Here is a 26,186-nt window from a genome sequence, read left to right on the forward strand (position 1 = left end):
ATCTGCCCTCCTGCTCTTGTAGAAGTCGGACTGAATCTTTCTGGAACCTTCCTTTGACCTTGCACACACAGCTAAAAGAGTTTAACTTATCAAATTCCTTTCAATGCTCTCCTGGTTAGGACACATCTCCTTGACCCCGTCATGAGGTTTCCCACCGTAAATGCATCTCACTGTGGGTATGTAACCCTGACCACCTGCTCTGCTTTGCTGTTGCCCTACTTCATGTTCTTCTGTAGGTATTGTGCCTCCTCGGGCTTTTATCCTTTCTCTTGAGGCTTCTGCTGCACATGCAATTTCTAAGCATCTGTGAGTATTGCCTTCCCAGAACAGCTGCTCCCACGGGTGGTGATCCCAATGCCACAGACTATTTTGTCATGAATTAGGGAGTCTGGCAAGTCCCCAAAACATCATGTAGCTGTCGGTGTGAATGAGGCAGTAACATAGGGTTCTATCCCCTCCCCTTTGGACTGGTCTCCAGTGAAAAACCTGTGTCGCTCATTCTGCCTTGGGGAGCAATAAGTCCCCAGGCCTCCCAAAGGTGCTGGGATACTTGCGGCAGTGATGAGTTTCTGAGTGCTGCAGATGTCTCTGCCTTGTTCCCCAATAAGAGAGAATAACAGTTTTACTTTTCTGCTGTTGTCTTCCTGCATGGCCAGGCCAGTGTGCAGCTGAAACGCCTCCTTTCACCAGGTACATCGTTGGGCTAGGTTTGTGTCTGCAAAAATCCAGGATTCAGTGGGCTTCAGGCCAAGATTCATGGATCACGCTGCCAGCTTCTGCACTGCAGAGAACGCACAACTCAGATATTGCCATCACGTTTCATTCACAAAGTGAAACTGAATGCCAGTTAAGTTGAACAAGTGGAACTTTATTAAATCCTTTGTAGTGTTCTGTCCACATGGCTGTGCTGCTTCCAATCTAACTCCATGCATTCCCTATTCTACTGGTGTCATGTCAATAATAGTCCCTCAAAGGAACATTGGACCTCTGACTCGAGTTCCACTGATCATGATACAAGTTTCACCACAGCTATTCAGGCAGCCAGCCTATGAGCCAGCTGGCCTGGTAGTCTGGAATCTCTAGGGTTCCCAGTGCTTTCAGGCTCCCTCCTGTGAATCTGGAAGCCAAGCTTCAGTTATAGCTCGGGCTCCTGGTGCTTTCAGGATCCTGACTCCAGGAACCCTGGAAGCCCCACTATGCAGGCTGCCCCAGAGTCGCAGACCCTAGAAGCCCCAGGGTCCCTAGTCCTAGTGCAGTCCTCATAGGACTGCACAGGAGCTGCAAATACTTGGAAGCCCAGAGTCCCCAGCTGCAAATACTTGGAAGTCCAGAATTCCCAGCCTCAGGGCAGTCTGTATGGCAGGGCTGTCCCAGAGTCATGGACCCTGAAAGTATGGGCTGCCTATTAGCTCACCAGGAAACCAGGCAGGTTTCCATCAGAACCCTGCCAATTCTTCAGTATAAGTTTGTCAAACCAGAGATGTTTCCTTGACACGTTGTGGGTCAACTAATCAGCATTTTCTGATGAAACAGAGATCCTGACTGACTTGACCACACATATATTGTCCATGCTTACTTACCTCTACTTTACTTAACAATGGCATCATATACATCTCTTTGCTAGTATATGATGTGTAATTTACAAAAATGATTAAACTTTTATCCAGGCTGGTTTATTGTACTGTTCTGGGTATTAAAGATATCAATACTTACCCTCTTTGGATTATATTTCAGAAGCCAAGTAGGCTGTCCATTAGGTTTGAATAAAATTAGTTGAATGTTTTCAGATATGCTAAAGGCATTATTGCACTAAAACCTGGAAAACCTAGGTCTGGAAAACCTATTCTCACATTGATCCTTCAGATTTTGCATTTGAAGCTTTAAAGCTTTTCTACCAGGTATCAAGGAAAGGTGGTGGTGGGCCGAGGGGGGGGGGGGGGAGGTTGGGGGGGTCTTCTTTCTGCTGCGGAAGTTTAGATTCTAATTTTCAGAGGACAGTTTTATCCATATTAGTTAACATGGCTTTTATTGCCTGACTGAAAAAAGCATAAAATAATGTTGTATTCCATGTTGTTTTAAGTTGACCACAAGAGACAAATCTAGTAATGCTCTTCCTGTTTTTTTAAAATCAAATTAAATAATTTAAAATAAAATACAAGGTCTTATGAATTGATCATACTGAATTCATGGAGTGAGAGAATATCCCACGAGTTCTGTCTGAGTGAGATTATATTACTAATTTCCTGAGCAGTGTACATTAGTGATCATACCCTCTTTGGGAGCTCAACTCTTCCTTGAGGCCGAAATGCACAGCGCTGCTACATCTTGAACACTCCATCTGTTGCAATTGCAAATACAACACTGATGCTCCTAAAATGCCATACTGAACATATTTGTTTGAAGAGACAGTATTTACAATAGAAAGCGGCAAATAAGGGAGGAATAGATGACAGGTAAAAGAAACTAAAGAAGCAGATGTTTAGGGTCTGATCCATCTCCTGTTGTGGTGACCATGAACGAACAGCCTTCCTCAGTTTAAAACAAAAATAAACATTTCTTTTTAGCTCCTTTTGGGGCCTGTGCATGAGAAGGAAAAACAATAGCCTCCCCCCAAATAAGCTATAGTAAATCGCTTAAAAAACACTTGACCAAATTAGTCATTTAGACCAACATCCTCAGATATTTTAGGCATCTGGTTCCCTTAGAATCATTGAATCATAGACTATCAGGGTTGGAAGAGACCTCAGGAGGTCATCTAGTCCAATCCCCTGCTCAAAGCAGGACCAACACTAACTAAATCATCCCAGCCAGGGCTTTGTCAAGCCAGGCCTTAAAAACCTCTAAGGATGGAGATTTACCTCCCTAAGTAACCCATTCCAGTGCTTCACCACCCTCCTTGTGGAACAGTGTTTCCTAATATCCAACCTAGACCTCCCCCACTGCAACTTGAGACCATTGCTTCTTGTAACCTTACCTTGGTTACAACTTGGGTTGGTTCCATGTGCAATGGAAAGATCAAATTATACAATACAATGGTTAGGGCATATCACAGGGTATCTCTGTTAGGGGGCTTATTCCTTCACCCTCTCACGTCCCTGGTCCTGCTTGCATGAACAGAGAGCAACAATACCCGAAGTCCAAAAATGCAAACAATTTGATGTTTATTGGGGTGACCTTCCAGCAAGCTTAAATCCAAGTTCCTTTTCCTTATTTTCGAATCCCAACTTACTTCCTGTTTACCCCTAATTTATATAGTAATAGCCTCAGCTATACCTTAACTGATCATTTTACTGAAATTTACCTAACCAATCCTAACTTATTGTAACATGATTAGCTAACCAATTATATCCTACCACCTTAGTTAGTTTACACCCAGCAAAATTATACAGCAGACAGAAACAATTCCATGGGAAGGGAGGTGGACTAGATTACATCTTTAATTTATATCTGTTTACTTTTCCCCTTTACAAAGTTAGATAGCTAATATGACTCTTTGTGATCACTGCACTAAAATGAGAAGAAAATGGTACATACTGTATTGTGCGAGCAAATGCCAAGAACTGGATCAGACAAATGTATTGCCTTATTTCCTTCATTTCACATTGTGTGACTCAACTCTGACTCAAGCCTACTCCTACACCACCCCGTTCCCTCCACACATCCCCTTTCCAGGCCATAATTATATATTCAGCTGGGATACAGAAAGGAAATGGGTTTTTCACCCTACTGCCCAAATATGGCAGAATTTGAAGCAGAGGTCTAATGGGCTAGTCCCTTGCTTCGGTATCATGTGTCTGCGAGGGAAGGCTTCCCATGCCCTTAGGCAAAGATGTTGCCAAAGAGGAAGTTTTAGAAAGATCAGAAATTTTGTAGTATTTGCACTTTCACACATTCTGCATCTGTCTATAGTTATAGCTAAGGTACAAGATTCCCTCAGAATTGTTCGCTCCCCAATTATAGGGTTTGTCCTATAACTGGGTAGGAAGGTATTTGCAGGATTTCTTGTTTAACCTTGACCTAAAAATATAAAACAAAAGAATGTCAAATTTCAGCTGAATGCCCCAAATAAACAGATAGGGTGGGAGTCATTCAGTACACTATAGTAGTGATTTAAAATCTGAACTTTTTTGTTTTCCGGGTCCACAAATTGAAGAGTGGTTGCAGATCTGTGGCTCCTGCTCAGTGTGACATATGGTTTTGCTCCCTCATGATATCATATCCAAGGCAAATAGTGCGGAAGCATGCCTTCCGACCACAGGCTTTCCCAGTGTGAGCCATGTTAAGAGGGAGAGCAGGAGCACTGCAACAAGGGCAGTGTTGGGGTCAGTCTGTCTGCATAGTGCTGAGTTACAAGCTAATGCTTTTCAGGGTGGTTTATTTTTCTGTTCTTTTTGGCTGCTCCTATTGTATTAATGTTAATGGGAGCTGCACTCAGGGACTACAATTTTGATCCCTAGTATTTCTCTGGCAGAAGAGGGGAAAATACTTACTTCCACCAAGTTTAATACTAATAAGAGTAGTCTAAGAAAACAACAAGTTCCATCGCTGGAGCTTACTCCTGCTTGGAAATCATTGCATGGTAGGAGCTGAAAGCATGAACATCTCTGCAAGCCTAGATTATTATTATTGTGGTTCCAGTTGTAAGCTCATTGGTACAGGAGCCATCTTTTTATTCTGTGTTTGTACAGCGCCTAGCACAATGGGCCATGAGGGGGGGTTCCTTTTATCTGAAGCTCCAAAGAAAAAGAGGTGCCGTTCACGGTTATGGTTTTGGTCCAGCTCAGTGTGTGAAGGCTATGGCTGCTGCTAGAGGCGCTCCTGTGGTAAAAGTAGCACTTTGGGAAATGTTTATACAGCTGTATCAGACCATATAATTTGCACTAGCAATTATTTCTACTTTACAAAGTCCTACTGAAATGAATAGAACGCTTGGACTTTTGATTTGGATAATGAGTTTGTACAGTAGAAGTATTATAAGGCAATATTGTTTGAAGAGACATAGTACCAGCTGAGCTTACTGCAGTTGCTGCCACATCATGGAATAACAATATCAATCTGTGAACTGCTGTATAGCTAGCCTAACAATCAAAGGAAATGAAGAACACAAACATAGAAGCTATACTGTGAGGTATATTTTTAAAGGAGAGAATATTCAAATCCAATATTTACATGCAAAACTCACATGAGCTCATGGTTACCTGTTTTTCACATGCAAGGGCACTTACATGCTGTAGGGGCAACTTAGGAACTTTAGAAAATGTGTCTGTAAACATCTGGTTTCTGATCAGCTCACAAAATCAGGGAGAAGGTGCCATCCATGGTTAATTCCACCTTTGATATGTACTTCCTGGGGTCCAGTATATATGGTAATTCTGTCTGCTGGGATCCCCTAACACAGGACAATACAAACTGTAAAACCTACCACAAGATGAATTTAAGAATGGAATGGCTACCTTACTGTGGTGTATTCAAAAGTTTCTATGGGCTTTTCTTTAGTTTGTAGTGTACATTTTTATATTTATTCTATCTTAATAATATAGGACACCAGTCGCTGCTTAAAAAGAAACGTACTGTTTAATTTTAAAAATACTCATTTTGACTAAGACAATAAATCACTCATCATTTATGAAAAATACTATCAGGTTTCTATTATACATTTGAATGTCTAAGTATTTTGTATAAAATCATCCATTAGGTTCCCCCAAACTCTGTGATGATCCAGAAAACCTCTGATAGGTTTGCCTTTCAAATATTCCTAGCAATTTGTCATATTTTTCTAATATTTAGGAGGATTTTTTTCTGAAGTAATCTCGCCCTTAGCAAATGCAGTTGTAATATGAAGGCAGAAGCTACTGAGCAATTGTATATTGAAGTGCATAGTTTGTCCACATTTGGAAAAAGCAGATGTTTGGAGAAATAATAGCTGGTACTGATTGTGGATTCTTTCAGAATAAACAGTCATAAAATTGTAGCAAGCCATAAACATTTTGTTTACTATAAGAAAGGAAACATTTTATACAACCCAATTTTTTTTGCAAATTAAATGTTAACAGTGTCACCAGTAGGGTCATAACTATATGGGGGAGGAGGAAGTATATTTAAATAACCAAATAGGAAAATTATTCATAATGTACAGTTATTAACACTCTTTCAATAAATAAATGATATATTATGTTTTCATTGATTTCCATAACATTTGAAGCAAATCAAATTTCTACCCCTTTAAATACTTGTATTGACAGAAACTGCTTATGGATTATTATGCTGCCCATTATCTTTAAGGAACTAAAAAAGTTAAGTAAAGGCTTACAAGATTAAGCTACTTTTTATTTGCATAGAAAAATATTTATCATAGGAGTCAACTATCATATGAGAGAAATTGCATTAGTTTTAATTGAAAAAAGGTAGCTAAAAAGTTTCTGTGGGTTATTGCAACAGTACAAGAATACAAGATTAAAAAATGTAAAACAAATTGTGAAAGCTAAAGCAGGCTACAAAACAGAAGGTTCCTCTATTGTCTTTCCCTCACCTAATTATGTTAAAAGAAAAGGAGTACTTGTGGCACCTTAGAGACTAACCAATTTATTAGAGCATAAGCTTTCGTGAGCTACAGCTCACGAAAGCTTATGCTCTAATAAATTGGTTAGTCTCTAAGGTGCCACAAGTACTCCTTTTCTTTTTGCTAATACAGACTAACACGGCTGTTACTCTGAAACCTAATTATGTTACAACTTCATGTGCCATGGTTGTTGACTACTATAAAGTGTAATTCTATACTTTCTAATATAACTTTTAAAACATCCTGCCCAAAAAAGCACTTTGCAAAATATATATATTTGTATATGCTCACTCCCACTTGCATCACAACCTCGTTGTTACATAATCATCCTGAACAACTGTCTCTTCGTTCATCTCCGAGTCACTGGTAATGTCCAACTTCTTGTCCAGCAAATCCTCTGGTGTGGGGGGGTCTGAGTCCTGTACCTCTGTCTTCTCGGTTTCCACAGCACAATCATTCTCCTCGTGCTGTGAATCCGAAGTCTCGCTGTCGGTTTGCTTATTGTTTGTTAGCATGCACTTTTCATTGAGACCTTGGACGCTTAATTCACAGTTCATGACCAATTTTTCCCCTTCCAGTTCAGTAGTTTTCTTGCATTGTTTGTCCACCTGTTGTTGTGAAACTTCTTCAGACACAGAGTATATTTTATTTGCACTCAGTTCCAAAGAGCTTGTTTTCGATCGTCTATGAAATAATCCAAAGCTTTTTATGTCTGTTACAAAGTTCACTCTCTTTTGTTTCTCCTTTATGGGCTTGGACACCATCAGTGCAGTTCCATTGCTTATGTTATGTGGTTCAGAGGCTATAGCAGCTGATCTTGGATGAATCAGTGTAGTTATGTCAAAAAGGCTGAAGTTCTTTTTCTTTACTTTCTCATTTCCTCCACTCTCACGGTTTTCATCAGTCTCTAACAAAGAAGAGGCTTCTTTGTTGATTTTTGAAGTTTGCAAATTAGAAAGCTTGTTTCCTTTCAACAAACCCAGGACTTCAAAACGAAAGCTGGAAATATCTTGCTTTAACTCCTAAAAAGTTAGGAAGATATAGGAAGCATTTAAAACTTGGGAAGCTGTTTTGGTTTCGTTTGGTTTTCTCATTGTAATAAAGAACACCACCTGAATGTTTTAGCAAATATGTTCATTTGTAAATACATAGTATTATGGATGTTAATTTTTATTTTTCTCTGACATCTTCTAAGTGCTTTGCAAATGCTTCTGATCAGTCCTCACAATTCCCATGGAAGGTGAAGAAACAAATATTAATACTTCCCAGAAGAAAGCCTGAGAGCTTACGTAAATTGCCTAAGACCCCTTGTCCAAATCACTGGCAGTGGTAGGATGAGAACTCTGGCTGTCTTACCTCCCAGATCTATGTTTGGCTCCCTAGACTGTGCTACTCCTATACAGGCAGAACATTTTCACTGCTATTCCTTAACCCACCAAATGTTATTACCCTTTACAAGGTGCAGTAACTTCCAGGTGGATGGCCCCAGGAACTGTGTGTTTTAAGTGTATCAGTGTATGGGTGCTAGGGAGAGTCTGTGAGAGTGGAAAGGCACAGCAGTGAATGGAAGAGGTGTGGTGGGTGAGGTCATCCTCTCTCCCATTAGTAACTTCATCAAGATCTGTGGAATTTAATCTTTGATTAAAAGAAAGGAGGGAAGGGGGGATCTGTGACCCTAAGAGCCCCTCAATGCCAACTGCCGAAATGTACAGACAGAGGATGACTGGATAGTTTAAAGAAGCTTCCAGCCTTTTGGTTTAGCAAGTTTTAATAGCTGAATTTTATGGTTTGTCACCCAGTGACACTAAGAATATCATTTCCTCTGAAGTCCACAGTTTGAGGAACCAGGACCAGTATAACCTCATCACCCTTCCAAGATCAGGTCATCATCAAATGATCTTTCCTCACTTTAGCACTTAACTGCCAGCATCATATTAGCCCTGATACACATAATCCCCAACACACTGTTGTCATAACACATATCTAAGAGGTGTCATGTAAGGTATCACATGTAAACTGGTGACATGCTGGTCCCAGAAATCCTTGTGTGATGTATGAACGGGATGTATACAAAGAGTTATGTATGTGTGCTGGAAATGCATTTCACAGGCAGTGTACAAATCAGGCCTGCTCTAGACACAAGAGTGTGGATTCCTCTCTCTGACGAGCTTGATTACAGGCAGAGGACAGTGAAAGTACATTTACATATAAGGTAAACCAAGCAATCAAACTAATAAGCAATGGAGGAAAGCACTTAGTGAACTCTCTAGGGTTGTGAGTCTGCAATCCAAGTAAGTCTGCCTGGCTTTTGAGACAAAGACAATGGACTTCGGAAAAGATATGGGGAGAAAAAAGACATTCTGGTTATCCATCACTTAGGGGACATAAGGAACAGCACCCTCTGAGCCTGGGAAAGTTTGATTCTCCTGGCCTGAAGGGCAGGAGCTGCTGATAGCTTGCTGTAAGTGACCAAATGTTTTTGGCAAAAACATAAGTTGCTAGAATTTAGTTTTAGTCACTAGAAAGTGTATTTTGTTTTGTTTAGATTGTAACCATTCCTGTCTCTTTCTCTCTCACTTAGTATCACTTAAATCTCTGTTCTTTGTTAATAAACTTATTCTTAGTTCTACTATAAACTATCTCATTGCTGTTAGATTGAAGGATAAAGTGAGTCCTCAGCTAACCTGACGGCTCTTCCATCCAGCCCTGTACTCCATGGCAGAAGAGCTCATTTTCTGTGATGTAGAAGTATTTCCATCTTACTCTAGCAGTCCGGTCATTCACACAAGCTCTACTGCACTTTGGGATTCCCCGACACAGAGAAGATCCCCAGCTAGCCAATTGAGTTGTCTCGTTCTTCCACTGGAAAAAGCCTGGTCCAAAATGTTTAAATGATTGGCCCAAACTGACCTAGTAATCCATTGGCATAGCCAAGCATAGAACACAGATCATTTGACACCAATCATTAGGCTATGCTGCCCATAATTGAAAGTCTAAAGACATTGTACTGGAAAGAAAAAAAAAAGGAGCAAGATTTTGTGTGCATAATGTATGCATGTAGTCAGGGAAGTCACACAGACTGTCCTCTAAGCTGTAAGTGAATGGTAGTTGCATGATTGTTTGTTTGATGCTCTGTAGTCATTTGACATTTTATTATTAAATTGATAAGCATGAAAATAGTCACCTTAAAATTCTCTTCTGTGAGTCCTTCTTCAGTTTTGGCATCTCTTATCATTGCGGCAACGTATCGCTTAACGAGATTTCTCATCACTTCCTAAAAGATTTAAAATAATGTGTTAGTTTCTCTGGCAATGCTAACTGGACATGCAGTCAGTGAACGAACTGCACTTTTGCTTCCATTTCTAAGTCACTACAAAAATTTTAAAATTCCTAGAGCCAGTCAAAATATTTCATCAAAGTGTTTTCTGAATGAAAAATAATTGTTTCAGTTAAAGAATATGTGGGGGGAGGGGCAGGGTAAATCTTCTCCCATCCCTCTCTAATAACTACCCATGCTAAAAAAAAAAAAAAAAAAAACGAGCCTTCACCTGGTATTGATGATGTCTCCTCAAATTATCAGCGGCACGCCTCTGAAAAGAAATAGATTGAGATACTGAGTGGTATTAATGCCAGTGAATGATTTTTGTATAAAAAAAAGAACAACTTCAACAGCTGGATGAAAGTGGCAGGACAGCAATGCTATGCACTGGGGCAAGTGACGTGGAGGACTGATTCGAGGTCTCTGGGAAGTTTTGTTACTGGTGAAAGGCCCATCCTGGAGCTGGATAGGAGGGAGGACTGCTGACAGGCAAAATGAGAAGTGGATCCTCTGTGTCTTCTCCAAATTGCAAAGGGGAGATCTGTGCAAGCTCTAAGTAGGACAGGGTGGAGTGGAGCATAGCATCTGTGATCAAACTGAGACGCCCTCTGCACAAAGGGGCTGGGGAAGGATAATGGCTACTATTCTGACCTTCAAAGCTAGGATAGTTGCTATATAGGGGCTGAGTAGTGCCCCATGACTACCCCACAAGTTAGAGAGTGAATTCTTCCTCCTCACCCCTGTTAGCTTCCTGCACAAAGCCTGATTGCTCATGCTCGGTGTGGTGAAGAATGAATTTGGGGGAAAGAGAAAACCCAAGTAAACTTTTGCACTGTAGTGCAAAAGCAGTCCCCTCAGATTAATGGTATGTTTCATCTCTGGATGAAAGGGTCAACACTGGGTCATCAGCCAGACTCAAAACAAAGCCAAACCTTTCCAGTTTGCCAGATGGACAATGCTCAAATGGTGGACAACAAAAAGAGGCTTCACAGGAAGAAATGTGTAAAACACAGCACTACAAACAACAAAGCCACGGGCATCTCATCTGATTGTACTCAGATACCTAAGGGGTCTCAGGAAGAAGGAAAAAAATAATTTGATTCTTACTCTGCTCATGAATTAATGATCTCCTCAATAACAATTCAGATGGGCTCATTGAAGTCTTTGCTTATTCTATACCTTTGATTGTCCCTAGCTTATATTAACAGATTCAAAATCCAGAAGAGAAAATTGTGACCATCTAGGCTGACCACCTGTATAACACAGGCCATAGGACTTTCCCAAAATAATTCCTAGAGCAGATCTGTTAGAAAAAAATATCCAATCTTGATTTAAAAATTGTCAGTGTGGAGAATCTACCACAACCCTTGGTAAATTGCTCCAATGGTTAATTACCATCACTGTTAAAAATGTATGCTTTATTTCCAGTTTGTATTTGTCTATCTTAACTTCCAGCCATTGGATTGTGTTATACCTTTCTGTACTAGATTAAGAAGCCAAATATTTGTTCCCCATGTAGAGCAGTAGACTGTAATCAAGTCACCCGTTAATCTTCTCTTTCTTAAAATAAATAGATTGAGCTCTTTGAGCCTATCGCTATAAGGCACGTTTTCTAATTCTTTAATCATTCTTTTGAATCCTCTCTGCACCTTCTCCAGTTTACCAACATCCTTCTTGAGTTGTCGACAATAAAACTGGACACACTATTTCAGCAGAGATCGCACCAGTGCCAGATACGGAGTAAATTAGTGAGAGCAAGATTGATTTTTTTGATTTTTGCCTCCTACATTTGTCATCCCAAATGCAATTGGATGTCTAACCTATGGCAAAATCTGTCTAGGATACCTGACAAAACCAAAGTTATAACACATCAGGCATTCATATATTTTCTCCAGCTCTTGCAGTCAAGGCTGATTTACAATTTACTTATGATTGGTAACATTTCTGTACTAGTGGATGGTTTGTAATTTGTGATTGAGTTATCTTTTGTAATTTACTGCAAAGTCATGATGAGACTCCAGCAGGATATAGGGTTGGGTGGGAGGACACTGCATTTTCTGTTGTGGTAGCTTCTCTGAAAAGACACTGCAGAGAATGGTTCCCTAAGTGAGCAGCTGCCCTCTAGTTATTCCAGTGTTTTTTCCTGATTAAATTTCTGTGTCTTATGTCATTTTGTGCATGCTAAATACAAGTTACTATGTCCCTTCTAACTCCATCACCTGTAGACTGAGTGGAAATACATCCAGTACTATGCGCACAGATTACAAATGTTTCGGCTAAACCCCTTTGCAGAGAAAGGGATGTAGCTTTCCCCCACTCTGCATTAAAGGAGCTTTGCTCTTGCAATGTTTTAAGGTGGGCCACCAGGTGGAGATGTCTCCCTCTTGTTGGGAGAAGACTGAGGAAATCCTAACAGCATTAGGGTTCATGAAGACAAATCTGATTCACAGAGGATTTGGCAATCAGGAAAAAAATCATTTGAAGATATTACTGAAATGTGTTTAACTCAAGGTAAAGGTAGTGAACCCAATAAACAAACTAAATGCTGACTCCTGCATTGCAGAAAACACCACCACAGCTCAGCACTGTGGGTATTTACAGTGAAATACAAAATAAACACATCAGCCCAAGTTCAGCCTCCCTCAGCTTACACTGCTTGGATCAAGATAACACTGATTAGCCAGATCAGTTATTTACTGATCCTGCACCCACTGAAGTCAGTGGCAAAACTCCCAATGGAGCAGTGCGGTGACCATTCAGCACACAGCCTGGTAACACAGGATTTTGGCTGACAGTACTAACCATATTTTTCAACGTGCAAATCTCTCCAGAATATTTTTACGACAACTACAATATGTATTTAATGCACAACACTGATAAACTGGAGAAGAATAAATGTGTGCATGTGTGCGCACTTGCATGTGTTCACATATAATGCCAAACTAGTGTTCTACGCCTCAGTTCTCCCTCTCCCATTAAAATGCTCAGATCCTTTCTTCAGCTCCTAATTCCCTTTCTCTTCTTCCTCACAGCAGAATGGATCCTCGCCTTCTGCAAACTCACTGCCATGAGCTTTCTACCCACTGCTGATTCCCAGTTCAGGTTGGGAACTGTGAAAAATGTGTGCCAGAAACCTATGTGAGTTTCCAGCAGGGTGAGGGTGATGAAGAGTGGGACATGTTACAGATAAGAGACGTGCCTTACCTCCCAACTCTAAGAAACCCCTCTGACCTCCCACACTAGTACCCCCATACAGTCCCCTAAAACTCCTTAGAAACAGGCAGTTCCCAGGTGTTATCTACTTAAGAAACAGATAGTTTCCTAAAGGCTAAGGCCCAAATTTTCAAAGGGAGCCTCTAATTTTGATTGCCATATTTTCTGGATGCCCACACTTCAACATGCAAGATGTCTGAAGTGACACACTCAAAATTACAGACTTTTTTGAGTATGATGGCTCCAGAGCTTAATTTTTGGAGGTACTGATGACCTCCAACTTTATCTGAGGTCAACAGCAAGTACATAAGGTTCTAGGTGCTTAATGCTGGCCAGGACAGCCAAAGACTGAGGTCACTTGTGAAAATTTGTCATCAAATCACTCAAAGTAAACTAAAATCTTGAGGTTAAGGATGTTTTCCCACAAGGGACTATATAGTCTGCTTCTTCTCAGCACAGCTGTGTCTAAAACTTTCAATATGACTTCACTCACAGCTTTCCCTTTGCTATGGAGAAAGCTAAATTAGGAAATGTTTACAGGTCAAGATTTAGGTGGTTTTTTTTAATAAAAAGATAAAATTAAAATTGTTGCTGCCAAGACTCAAAACTTGAAAGCTATATACATGCCAAATGTTAATACCTTAAAACAGTCACTGCTTTCCCCTTTGCTTTGTTTAGTGCTCCACTCCCAAATGGACCTCTTTGAACAGTCACTTTCATTTAAACAAGAAAAAGAGTGAGAATTCAAAAACCTTTGATTTCGATTTTTTAATGAATTTTTATTAAAGAAAAGTTGGTGTTTAAGTGCAGCTCAGCTGTATGTGAAGTGCAGTTGAAAGTTGTGCGTAGAACAGCCATGGGCAAAAAGTTATATATATATTAATCACTGTAACAGAGAAGGCATGCCCATGTGATTAAAGCATGGCAGTGGGCCCTCTAAGATGCCGGTTCAGTTCCTAGCTCTACCACAAATTTTCCTTGTGATACTGGGCAAGTCCCTTAATCTGTCTGTGCATGTGATAAAAAGAAAGGTAATAATAAGTCCTTTCTGATGTCCTGTGTCTATATAGGACCTGGCACAAACCTCATTTGAGAGACTCCAATCATTACTTTAATAACAGTAGTAATAATTTCTATTACCCCATTTATTAAATTGCCAGCCAATCAATACAGTTTTGTAGACTTGGCAGCAAAATCTATTTACTGGTCAGAAATGTAATAATACTAAATTATTTTTAGAGACATGATCTTTTTCTGGCCAATTGTTTTTCACCTAGAAATTTTCATAAAGGTAGAATTCAAATTCAAAGTCTGGCCTTAACATCAAGGAGCTCAATGGTCTGGATCCAGGATACTCTGGGATGTGTACCATGCTTGACAGTGCCAATCTTCAGGAACAACACAGCTGTCCATGGCTAGGGTAAAGCTTGTCTCTGAAGGAGACACTGCTTTCTCTGGGGCTGATCCAGGGCTGTGCAAGAAACTCCTGCACAATCTAACCACCACCTCAAATGTCACCACTTTCCGTTCCAAAGGCGATTGCACTCCTTTGACCTAACCTTCACTAACAAACCACAGCAGATACATAAAAACTAAAACCTCACATTATTTTCCCCTTGGAAAGAAAAGGGTGAGAAAAAAGGAGAAACATGTGACAAATGCTAGTTGCATCACTTAATACATCCTGGAAGGTGCTCAGATAATGGGATGAGGGTGGTATAAGAACCTGAGTAAAATGGAATAGAGGTAAATGATCATGCAGTGTTGTTGTAGCTGTGCTGGTCTCATGATATCAGAAACACAAGGTAGGTGAGGTCATTTTTTTCTTGGACCAACTTCTTTTGGTGAGAAAGATAAGCTTTTGAGCTTACACAGAGCTCTTCTTTCTCAGTCCTAAAGAATAGCTCTGTGTAAGCTTGAAAGCTTGTCTCTCTCACCAATGGAATAAAAGATGTTACCTCACCCACCTTGTTTCTCTTAAATGCTTATGTAAGTCAGCAGCACGAGGAAATACACAACGTGTTCCTAGCAAATCCCTTCCCCTATATGTCCTTCAGACTACTTTGAGTTTAAAATTCGGAATGGAGAAATCTACAAGTGGGTGATGGTGATAAAACACTAAATAACAGCTCTGAAATTTGATTTCATCCTACATCAATAACAAATCTGGATAGTGAAACATGGCACATAGTTGTAGGAAAATAATTTATTCCAACACTATTTTTTTTTATGAATTAGGGCATATATTTCAAAAGTGGTCACAGATTGTGGTTAGCCAAGTTGAGTACTTTAATTTTAGACACCAAAAGACATTGATTAGTGTCATAAATATAAAGGGAAGGGTAAACACCTTTAAAATCCCTTCTGGCCAGAGGAAAAATCCTTTCACGTGTAAAGGGTTAAGAAGCTAGGATAACCTCACTGGCACCTGACCAAAATGACCAATGAGGAGACAAGATACTTTCAAAAGCTGGAAGGAGGGAGAAAAACAAAGGGTCTGTGTGATGCTTTTGCCAGGGACAGAACAGGAATGGAGTCTTAGAACTTAGTAAGTAATCTAGCTAGATATGCGTTAGATTATGATTTCTTTAAATGGCTGAGAAATTAAGTTGTGCTGAATAGAATGGATATTCCTGTCTGTGTGTCTTTTTGTAACTTAAGGTTTTGCTTAGAGGGATTCTCTATGTTTTGAATCTGATTACCCTGTAAGGTATTTATCATCCTGATTTTACAGAGGTGCTTCTTTTTATTGTTACTTCTATTAAAATTCTTCTTTTCAAGAATTGAATGCTTTTTTTCATTGTTCTTAAGATCCAAGGGTTTGGGTCTGTGGTCACCTATGCAAATTGGTGAGGATTTTTATCAAACCTTCCCCAGGAAGTGGGGTGCAAGGGTTGGGAGGATTTTGGGGGGAAAGACGTTTCCAAACAATGCTTTCCTAATAAAAATAAACCCAGGTAAATGTTTGGTGGTGGCAGTGGAAGTCCAAGGGCAAAGGGTAAAATAGTTTGTATCTTGGGGAAGTTTTAACCTAAGCTGGTAAAAGTAATCTTAGGAGGTTTTCATGCAGGTCCCCACATCTGTACCCTAGTGCTCAGAGTGGGGAAGGAACCTTGACAATTAGTCTGGAAAATGTAGGCCTAAAAAAAGTCAATAAAACTGCACTACAAATCCATAGTTAATAAAAGTACATCAATGCAGCTACTCTATATTGCTTAAAACAGCAGCATACTAGTTATCTTTGAACAGGGGTAGTCAATTATTTTTTGTCAAGGTCCAAATTTCTTAGTCAAGGTACAGTCAAGGTCCAGACTACAGAGAAACATTTTTATACCACAATAACAGTAATGATAATAATAAGTAAATAAAAGCTTTCGTGGTCTGTTCAAAAGCATCTTGCAGTCTGCCTATTGACTGCCCCATCTTAGAGATGTGCAATGAAGTACTAACTTTGAACCATTTTGTGATAATAGTTAAAGACAGTACTGCATATACTGGGCTATGTCAAAATGACATTAGCAAAAATAAAAACAAATACATAAAATAAATATAAGTGTGCAATAATTTTTGAAGGTACAAGACCTTTCTGAATCAACATTTAGTATTAGAACCTAAGTGCTGGTAAATTACAATTGAACATCACTGGTTTTTTTACACTGTCTGTGAGCAAGCAGCATCTGTGCTTGGAGTAGATGACCTCAGAACAGCTGAGCAGTAGAGGTGGTTGGGTTGGAAAATGGAATTTCCATTCTGTGGAATAGTTCAACATTCTGAAATCTTCTTTCATCCCAAATCAGAATGAAAGGTCAAAATTTACCACAAAATGAAAGATCCAAAATATTGCATGTTGGAAATCTCGAAGTACCCTTGTAGAAATGTTTAGACTTCATCATTTCAATTAATCTATGATATTGTAAACATAAGTCAATAAGATAACATTTTGTTAATTTCCCATCAAAAATTTTGATGAAATCAGTATATTCCTGTAAAATGTTTAGATTTAGTGAAATCAGCTGTTCAAATGATCCACCTACTGAAGAGCCCGCTTTTCCAAAGAAAAGCAATGTGATAGGAGAAAGATTTCATAAACTAGCTGAGTGTGATATTTGATCAACCCAGAGGATAGGCTGTCCACTGCACAGTGGACTCTGGTAGTTGCAGAGAATTTTCATTCAGGACAAATGAAAATTAATAACTGGCAAAGGGAGGTGTATGAAAGACTCACATAGTGTACCCTGCACCAGCCAAGCCCACTGCACCAAGGGGGAATTCACCCTTTTTGGAAGGCAGGCTGTTCAACAGGCTGGTATGTATAGAGCTGAAAAGGAAGTACCCCCAAGAAAGCATGTGTGTCCGCTCTAGGCCTGATCCAAAGCCTAATGAAGTCAGTAGAAAAACTTCACTGGACTTTGGATCAGGCCTTAGAGTCACAAGCAGAGAAAAACTTCCAGACTAAACTATGTTTCTTCTCACTAGTCATGTTCCAAACAAACAAAAAGGGAGGCTCTGACAATGAGAACTGGTTGGAAAATTCCCCTCAAAAATTTGTTGGCAGACTAAAGCTTTTTTTTTACACAAAAAGTTTTCTGGAAAATGTTGTTTCTTTCAAAATGTTTGTGTTTTTTCCCATGAAAAACCGGAAGACAAAAAAAATCACTTTTCAGTATTCCCCCCCCCCTTTTTCCTCCCTTTGTATCATATAATTTACCAGAAACCAAGGTTTGGGGCGGGGGGAGAGGGGAAGAGAAAGAGGACAGATGAGGGAGAAACAAAACAAAGAATCAAAGATATTGAGTTTTCATCAAAAAACAAAAATAAATACATTTTAAAAAATCACAGTGGATTTTGGAAAAAAAAAAGGGGGTGGTTTTTTTTGTTTTTTTTTCAAATTTTCCTATAAAAACCAATGGCATTTTTGATCAATTCTATTTGCAACAAAACCTATTTGCAACTTATTTCACTGCCTGTTTTTAAACACTGAAACACAGTCATAATATGGGCAGGTTGGGTGCCATCATGATATTACCTGACTTACTTTACCACTAACAGTATTTTTAAAACTGCTCTCCAAGTGATTAATATCTATAAAAGGATTCAAGTTAAATTAATTCTGAACTGATATTAATCACTAATCTCTTTAAAAGACATAGTAGATCCCCAGATCCTCTGCTGGTGTGAATTGGAATAGTCCCCCTAAATTTAACACAGTTGTTTAGACCATCTAATAATCTGGCTCAAAATGTTTAATAAATGAATGTTATGTACCCCACCTTCAAATACACAAACACATTGCCACCGTGAGTCATATTTCTCTTTTAAATATAATCCCACTCTTTTTTTTCTGTCTGGCTCTTATCTGCACTTGTTTCTTTATCTTCTGTTACTGGACTTTGGGGTTCATTGTAGTTTTCCATCGTTCTTTCTGAATTCAGCTCATGGGTTTTGTTTTGCTTTTCTTTCTTTCTGAATCAATCTTTCTCTATCCCTGACTTTTCTATGTGAGTTTTAATGTCTCCATCTTTTTTCACTTCTCTGATTCTTGCAGTCTATTTTTCAGAATCTGTTTCAGTGTCATCCTCATACCCCCTTGTATTTTTTTTTTTTTTTTTTGCTGACATCTATTTTCTCCCTTTCTGTGGCTCTCTCTTTTCCTTCTCTGTTCTTTCTTTCCTAGCTACAGTAGTGGCAGCTAAACCAATCACACCAGCCTTTCATGATGCAAATGCTGTCCTACAAGGCCACGGTCTGGAACACATGAATTCAGCATCTTTTCAGGAAATCTGAACTAGTTTCACCTGTCATTCTGCATATCCATCACATGTGAGTCATCTCTGCATACTTGGTTCTCTATACTTCCACCCAGGAGAAAAACCTCTCACTGATTAAAGTGAATGACTGGATATGACAGGACAATGAGTGGGGCAAGTCTAGACCATCATTCATTTGATGGGGGTTGGAAAGAGAAAACAGGTAAGGGGAGAGGAGTATATATGAATAAAAAAATGGCCCAGATAGGAGAATACATCAGATCCTCCATGTAATTTCCCCAATCCCTGCTCCTGGAGTAAACTTCTGCCTTCATTAAAGTGTGTGGGAGTTTTGCCACTGAATTTAATAAAGCTAGGATTGTATCCCTAGTATATTTCCTTTATAGTTATTTATATGCCCCCCCTTCCCATTGTGTCTAGCACTCCGCAATCTTCATAGTATTTATCCTGGCAACATTCCTGTGAGATAGGGAAGTACTATTGTCCCCATTTTACAGATAGGGAATGACAGCATAGAGATATGTAGTGACTTGCTCACAGTCACACAGGAAATCTGTGTCTGAGCTGGAAGTTGAATCCATGTCTCCCAAATCCAAGGCTAGTGTCCTGATAACTGGATCAACCAGTATTTGCCTCTCTTGTGGGGACTCCTCCCTTTTCCTTCTACTTCCTTCCTCTAAAGGTTCCCAATTCCTTATGCTCCATGCATCAGGAGTCTGTGCTGAATGATGATGATAATAGGGGCATGTTTGATCTAGCATGACACATACAGGAAAATTAGAAAATACTTCTGCCTGCATCGTGTAAGTGCTCTTATCCTCCAAGAGGTTTCCTCTATAATAGGAATGGCTCTTCATGAGCAATGCTTCCAGATCCCTACAATACTTAATAGCACATTATCACATATTCATTATATGCTGTACCATATTGTGGATATATGTTATTTGTCTATGGTATGTCAGTGATACTTAAACTATGGCTGTGGAGCCACAGGTATCTCTTTTGGACCCCACAGGCAGGTCTTTGGCAAAGGTGCAATATTTGACACCACGCTGTCATGTTTTCAAGGTGATAGTGCATAAATGTGTGATACACGTGTCTCTCTACTTCAACAGCATGCCATGAATGCCACTCACTGTCAGTATGGCACACCACAAAGATATTGTCATGTTCTTCCCCGCCATTTCAAACCCAAGGGGACATCTACGCTGCAAGAAGAAGTGTGATTGCTGCCTGTGAAGACATATCCAAGCTAGCTTTGCTCTAGGTCGCTGGAATAATGATAGCCGTAAAGCCACAGCAGCACGAATGGCAGCTGGCCTGGGATCCTGGGTATGTTCTTGGGCAGCTAGTCAACTTAAGATGCCTCAGCTTCACTGCTATTGTTATTCAAGCTAAACTAGATCAAATCTAGCTCAGGGATGTCTATATGTGCTGTCGTCACAGCTATGATTGCAGTGTAGACATATCTTAAGGGCATGGCTATGCTACAAACTTGTGCTGACGCAAGTTACAATGACATAAAACCGTTGCAGTTAGTATATGGCTTGTGGGTATGCATACTTGTCTCCATGTGTCGACACTGCCCGTACTCACCAGGAGTGCTGGTGAATATGGGCAGTGCCGACACATGGAGACAGTACCGTGCACAGATAAGTATCCCAGTGTATAACTCGCCCCCATCCAGCACACTGTCTTTTGGGAAGTTTTGGCAATGCATGGTGGGGAAGAAACAAGTCACGCAGTGATGACTGGGAGTAAGGGGTCAACTTCCCAGCATGCAACGTTGTACATCTCATAATGCCATTTTTGCACCTTTCTTAAAAATTCCACAAATCTGCGCAGCCCTCCTCACTGTCTGCCATCTCCGACAGAAGCCTGCACAGCTCTGCGCTAGTGTTTCGAGCGTTGCAAGCACAGGATGCACAGTCCTGCTGTATTTGCAGAGCATCAAGAAGAACCAAACCTGGGGGGAACATGATGATTTATTGAAGGACAGTTTGCTGTGGGACATAGCAAGATCCAATTCAAGGTTGTTGTTGGTGCGCCCTGGGCAGCTGCAGATGGTGGAGATCTTCTGGGCCTGAGAAATGAGCACGGACTGGTGGGATCGCATCATAATGCAGGGTTGGAATGATGAGCAGTGGCTGCAGAACTTTTGGATTCATAAGGCCGCTTTCCTGGATCAGTGTGCCAAGCTCGCCCCAGTCTTCCAGCACATGGACACCAGAATGAGAGCTGCATTGACAGTGGAGAAGCGAGTGGAAATCACACTGTGCAAGTCTGCAACATTGGATTGCTACCAGTCTGTGGGGAAATCACTTTGGCATTCAAAAATCCACAGTGGGGCCGTTGTCATATACATGTGCATGGCCATTAATCATCTCTTGCCATGAAGGACTGTGACTGTTGGCAATATGCACACAGTTCATCAATAAAAAGGGCTACTTTTCCATGGTTATGCGAGCATTGGTGGATCACCGGGAACACTTCACCCATATCAATCTTTGCTTGTCACGGAAGGTGCACAATGCTTGCATCTTTAAGTACACAGGACTGCTCACAAAGCTACAAGCAGGGACTTTCTTTTCCAACTGGTGGATTACCATTGGTGATGTTGAAATGTCAGTAGTGATTCTGGGGGATCCAGCCTACCTCTTGCTTTCCTGAGCCATGAAGCCATAGACTGGCAACCTCAACAGCACCAAAGATAGATTCAGCTACTGACTCAGCAGGTACAGAATGAGTGATGAGTGTGCTGATGGTAGATTGAAGGGATGCTGGTGTTGTTTACTTACAAGATCTCAGTGAGAAAAAGCATCCCAACCATTATATCTGTCTGCTGTGTCTTGCATAATATCTGTGAAGCAAACAGGGAAAAGTGGACACCAGGGTGGAGGGTGGAGGAAGAGCAGTGTCTACTGAGTTTGAGCAGACAGACACAAGGCCTATCAGAAGAGCTCAACACAGAATTATATGGCTCAGGGAGGCTATGAAAGAGTACTTTAACAGTGAGCCACCTTAATGCATTGTGGTGTACTGTGCTCTACCTGGACCTGCTATTTTGGGGCCTGTTAGGTATTGTATGGTGCTTGGTTTACATGAATGAATATAACACTGTCAATGCACCTATTCATTTTGTGGTGCTTGCTATACATTTATGATCATTATACTGTGTTTTTTTCACTGATCCTATGAGCTGTGTCACACCATATAATAACAAGTAAGAGGGTGTTTTCAGTACCGCTAGACATTTTGCACCACATTTTGGGAACTAATAAAGATGGATAATTTTCCAAACAATAGAATTTTCTTGAGTAACAAAAATACTATAAAAAAAAATTCTTTGCAAGTTAAGAGCAAATACATTAAAAACTTCTTAAATTTTATGGAACAGAGCTTAAGAAGGGAAAGGAACATTCATGTCCATTTTAGCTACACATACAGCAACAATGGCTCTGACACAGTGGTGGGCAACCTGCAGCTGCAGGTTTCCCACCACTGCTCTGACAGGTTTGTGTATGTGAAGTGGTGGCTGGCCTTACTGTCCCCCTGTGTGGAGTGGTAGGAGTAGGGATGCAGACACCTGATGCCACGTGCAAGGGTGATGGCGGTAAAGAAAGGTGCTATACTGGGGTTCTCCATGGTCTGCAAAGGAAGGCAGGAATGTGACTGTTGAAAACGAAGGTCCACAAGAGTCTGCAGTATGTGTGTTTGCTGCCAGAGAAGCTGCGTTATGTCCTGGTGCATCTTCCTCTCCTCTTCCTGCTGGGACTCCTTTCTCCCGTCTGCTCTTTCCTTCTCCATATAGTTTGCAATATTCACCCTCCAGGCCCTCTGCTCATGGTCTGATGCAGCCCTGGCTTGCAGGAGCTCATTGAACATGTCATCCGGAGTCCTCTTCTTTCTCCTCCTTATCTAGCTCAGGCGTTCCACAGATATGGAAGGGGAACCCCCCTCAAGGCCACAATGGCAGCAGCTGCAGACAAAACACACACACAGAGGTACCGCTGTCAATATAGTCACAACGGAAAGTGTAAGTTAAGATTCAGAACTCCCTTCCCTTGCTCCCCTAAAGTTTTAAACAAGATGTACTTATTGACACTTCTGCTTCGGAGTGCTTGTGCACCGCACCACTCTCAGCACCAGCCATGGTGAGCATGGGGTGAGGGAAAGGAAAAGGGAATTGCTCAGTTATATGAAACTATGAGTATAGGGCAATGACACTGAATATTGGCACCCATTTCCAAGGTGGCGGTGATTTTTGCTGATATCTCACTCATGAGGGTAATAAAGGGACAGAAAATGCAGGTACTGCTGGTGTCCCGAAGCAGCTCGAGCCCATATTCCACTAGCCTGTTTACTGCAAAGGTGCCTGCAAAAGATAACGCTGACTGGTGTGGGAAAGTGTCCTACTGCAGAGAAAGAAATAAGACTGCCATCCCTAGAAAGCTTTGAGAGAGGATTGCTGCGTGCCTCCATGAAAATTTCATCTAGATTTCTCAAGTGCATTCAGGAGCTATCCCTGTGTACATAAGCAAATTCCTGAGACTGTCCCCCACCCGAACCCCCCCAGCCTAACTCTAGACGGGAATGTAAAGCAGATAACAACCATACCTCTCTGTGTTGTGCCGCTATCTTTTCTAGTGCGAGTACATTAATGAAAAGCTGATAGCTGTGTCCTGTTAAGTTGGGAACTGCATCAGTACATCACTGTAATGGGAAATACATTTACACACTTACCTGAGGTTCCTTCCCCTGCCTCAGGCTCGCCCGTGCTCGACTGCTGGGCCTGACTGGACTGTGGTGGAGTCTCAAGCAGCTTCTGGCTCACGGCATAGCTGAACCCCCGATCTGATGTCCCCCATCTTCCTCCTCTTCCTCCTCGCTGTTCACAGCAGGGGCCTGTGACTCAGGCTCCTCGAAGGGATCCGGAGTTATCTGCAGTGTGGTGGTGGGGTTTCCACCAATTATGGCATGCAGCACTTTGTAAAAAAGTGGCAGATCTGTGGCTCAGCACCAGATCAACTGTTGGCCTCCCTAGGACAGTTCCTTCGCTCTCATGCAGCACCGCTGCTGATCCCTGTCGTCGCCCTTCTCCTGAATCAACGGGCAACCTGCTCACCGAGGTCCACGGTTCTACAGCAAGTCTGTCATTGTGCCTACCCAGCCTTTTCTCCCCACAGGCCCCGGAGACCCAGGTTGGAAAGTGTAGCCGGCATGGTCAGTAGGGCAGTTACACACAACAGTGGGGAATGGCTAGCTGGGCAATCAGGAAAAGGCATTTCACAAATTTCCAGGGTTTTAAAATGTGGGGGTGGGGGAGGGAAGGAGCTTCCTGCCTCTGTGATCTCTGAGCAGTGGAGTTCAGAACTGTGACAAAGAGCCATCAGTGCCTGGCATTGTGAGGCAGCTGCTGGAGGACTGCTGGGGACAATACAGTAACGCAGTTGTCTACACTCATGCTACCCTGACTGCAACACATCGACCATGGCTCAATGCTGCTCAGGGAGATGGGGTTACTGTGTTGCTCTTGTCACAATCCAATGGACCCCTCCCCTTAGGGAGTCCCCTGGGAAGGCAGATCAGCACTGTATATTGCTAATGCTGTCGCAAGCATCACAAGGCATTTTGGGGAGGGTCAGAGGTGTGTGAGTGGGGAGTGGAAGTTTCCTTTGCAGGTACGAGAGGCTCAGAGGGGCGAGAGAAAGAAGAGAGCAGAGAACGGGTTAACTCAACACTGCAGCTAGCAAGCTCAGTCCGAAGATAAGAAGCTGACTTCAGCCCAAAGCCAGCTACTACCTGCCAAGACAGAAGGGGGAAGAGTCCAACCCCCCACCCCCGACCAGCCATAAGAAGAGAAAAACTAAGTGGAGCAAAGCTGCAACGATAACAGCAAGAACAGTGAATGCAAATGAGACGACGACAGCGAAGGCCAATAGAAGGGAAAACAAAGTCTCCGGAGCCGTGATGTTTTGAGAAACCAAGAAGGCCACAGCAAGCCAGTTTGGACTGACACAAAGAGCACCAGGAACAGAGGTCGCGGAATGGAACACCCCCAAAGGAGACCAGGGCTTAAAACCCTCTTGAGAGCTGGAGCAATTCGGAGAGCACAGCAGATCCTTGGACGGCCTGGGCCCAGGACAGCACTCCCGTCCACCTTCCCCCAACCCTCTTCTTCTGATATTACACCCAGACTTGGCCAGTCTGGGAGGCGTGTGTGAGCATGAAAGTGGGTTAGGGCTTGAGGCATTAACGCTTTCTTTCTTCCCCCGAGTGACGTGGGAGTGTTTCCAACATTCTCTGTTGTTATTTTATTAATAAAGCTTTAAAATTTAGACACTTGATGTGCCTCGTCATCTCCTCCCCAGAAAGATCCTGTGGCCCCAGCCTGATCAACTGTGGGCCCACGCAGACTGGTAACCAAAATCTGTCACACTCTAATGGGGCACTTACATCGGTGGGAGACAAATTTAAATGTAGCCACATAAGGCAGCTTATGTCAACTTAACTGCGAAGTGTGGCCCAGGCCTACATGACTTTCCAGCTCTGCAAGGCTAAAAACCATCTATTTAGAAAGGGATGGGAAGAGACCAAGTAAGAACCAGGATGGTTTATTCCTTACCCCTATGGTTCCAAAACTTTCAGGTTTCCTTCTAATCTTCTTCTTGCACAGATGTCTCCATGTCCATTTGATCAGATACCAGAGAGACTTGGGGCTTGGTAAAACATTGAAGGGAGTGGGCAGAGTCCCTCCTTCTTCAAAGTAACTCATCCAAAGCTTTGTTCGAGCAAACTTCCATTCGATGTCTGCATGATCCTGTATACAAGAAATATAATAACTAACAAACTGCTAAATTAACAAGGTGAAAAAAAACTTACAGGGGTCCTATAATATAAAGCTAAACATATCCTGACGTGCTAATTAAATGGCTTGAAAAAAACACAGCTGTCTCTTTGTGATAGAAATTTTAATGCTGCAATTGACTTGTTTTACCCAGTAAGAAATAGTCTGGATATTATGTCACATTTAATCTTTCTTGCATTTCTACAGTTATTTAAAATAATTAAATACCTCTAAGACAGCAGAGGAAAATTACAAATAGAAAAAATACTAACTGTCTAGCAGTCTTTTGCTACAGTACCATGTCATCATAACAGCATGCATTCTACATGGAGCAATTCACTTACTTTGTGATGTACTAGCTTGAACAAGGCTGTGGGACCTGGGAAATGTGGTCAAAGTGGGTCCCATTTTGTGGGGGCTCTGTTAATTGCCAACCTCAAAAATTCAAACATCATGAGTGAGGTCTCCCAAAAATCATGC

At 41.4% G+C, this 26,186-nt stretch overlaps 1 protein-coding gene across 2 annotated transcripts in view; it reads right to left on the reverse strand.

Annotated features, from left to right (window-relative positions):
• Positions 1 to 6,653: 6,653 nt before the first annotated feature.
• TRPC4 (transient receptor potential cation channel subfamily C member 4) overlaps positions 6,654 to 26,186 on the reverse strand; it is a 210,054-nt gene continuing 190,521 nt past the window's right edge. For both annotated transcript variants that reach the window (XM_073342454.1, XM_073342464.1), the window contains 4 exons: positions 25,485 to 25,679; positions 10,108 to 10,149; positions 9,744 to 9,833; positions 6,654 to 7,581 (listed from right to left, as the gene is read on the reverse strand). In XM_073342454.1, coding sequence (XP_073198555.1) covers positions 6,862 to 7,581; positions 9,744 to 9,833; positions 10,108 to 10,149; positions 25,485 to 25,679 — 1,047 coding nt within the window. In that variant the 3' untranslated portion in view covers positions 6,654 to 6,861. The remainder of the gene's footprint in view (positions 7,582 to 9,743; positions 9,834 to 10,107; positions 10,150 to 25,484; positions 25,680 to 26,186) is intronic.

This window comes from Lepidochelys kempii, chromosome 1, assembly GCF_965140265.1.
Source record: "Lepidochelys kempii isolate rLepKem1 chromosome 1, rLepKem1.hap2, whole genome shotgun sequence".
NCBI classification, from domain to species: Eukaryota; Metazoa; Chordata; order Testudines; family Cheloniidae; genus Lepidochelys; species Lepidochelys kempii.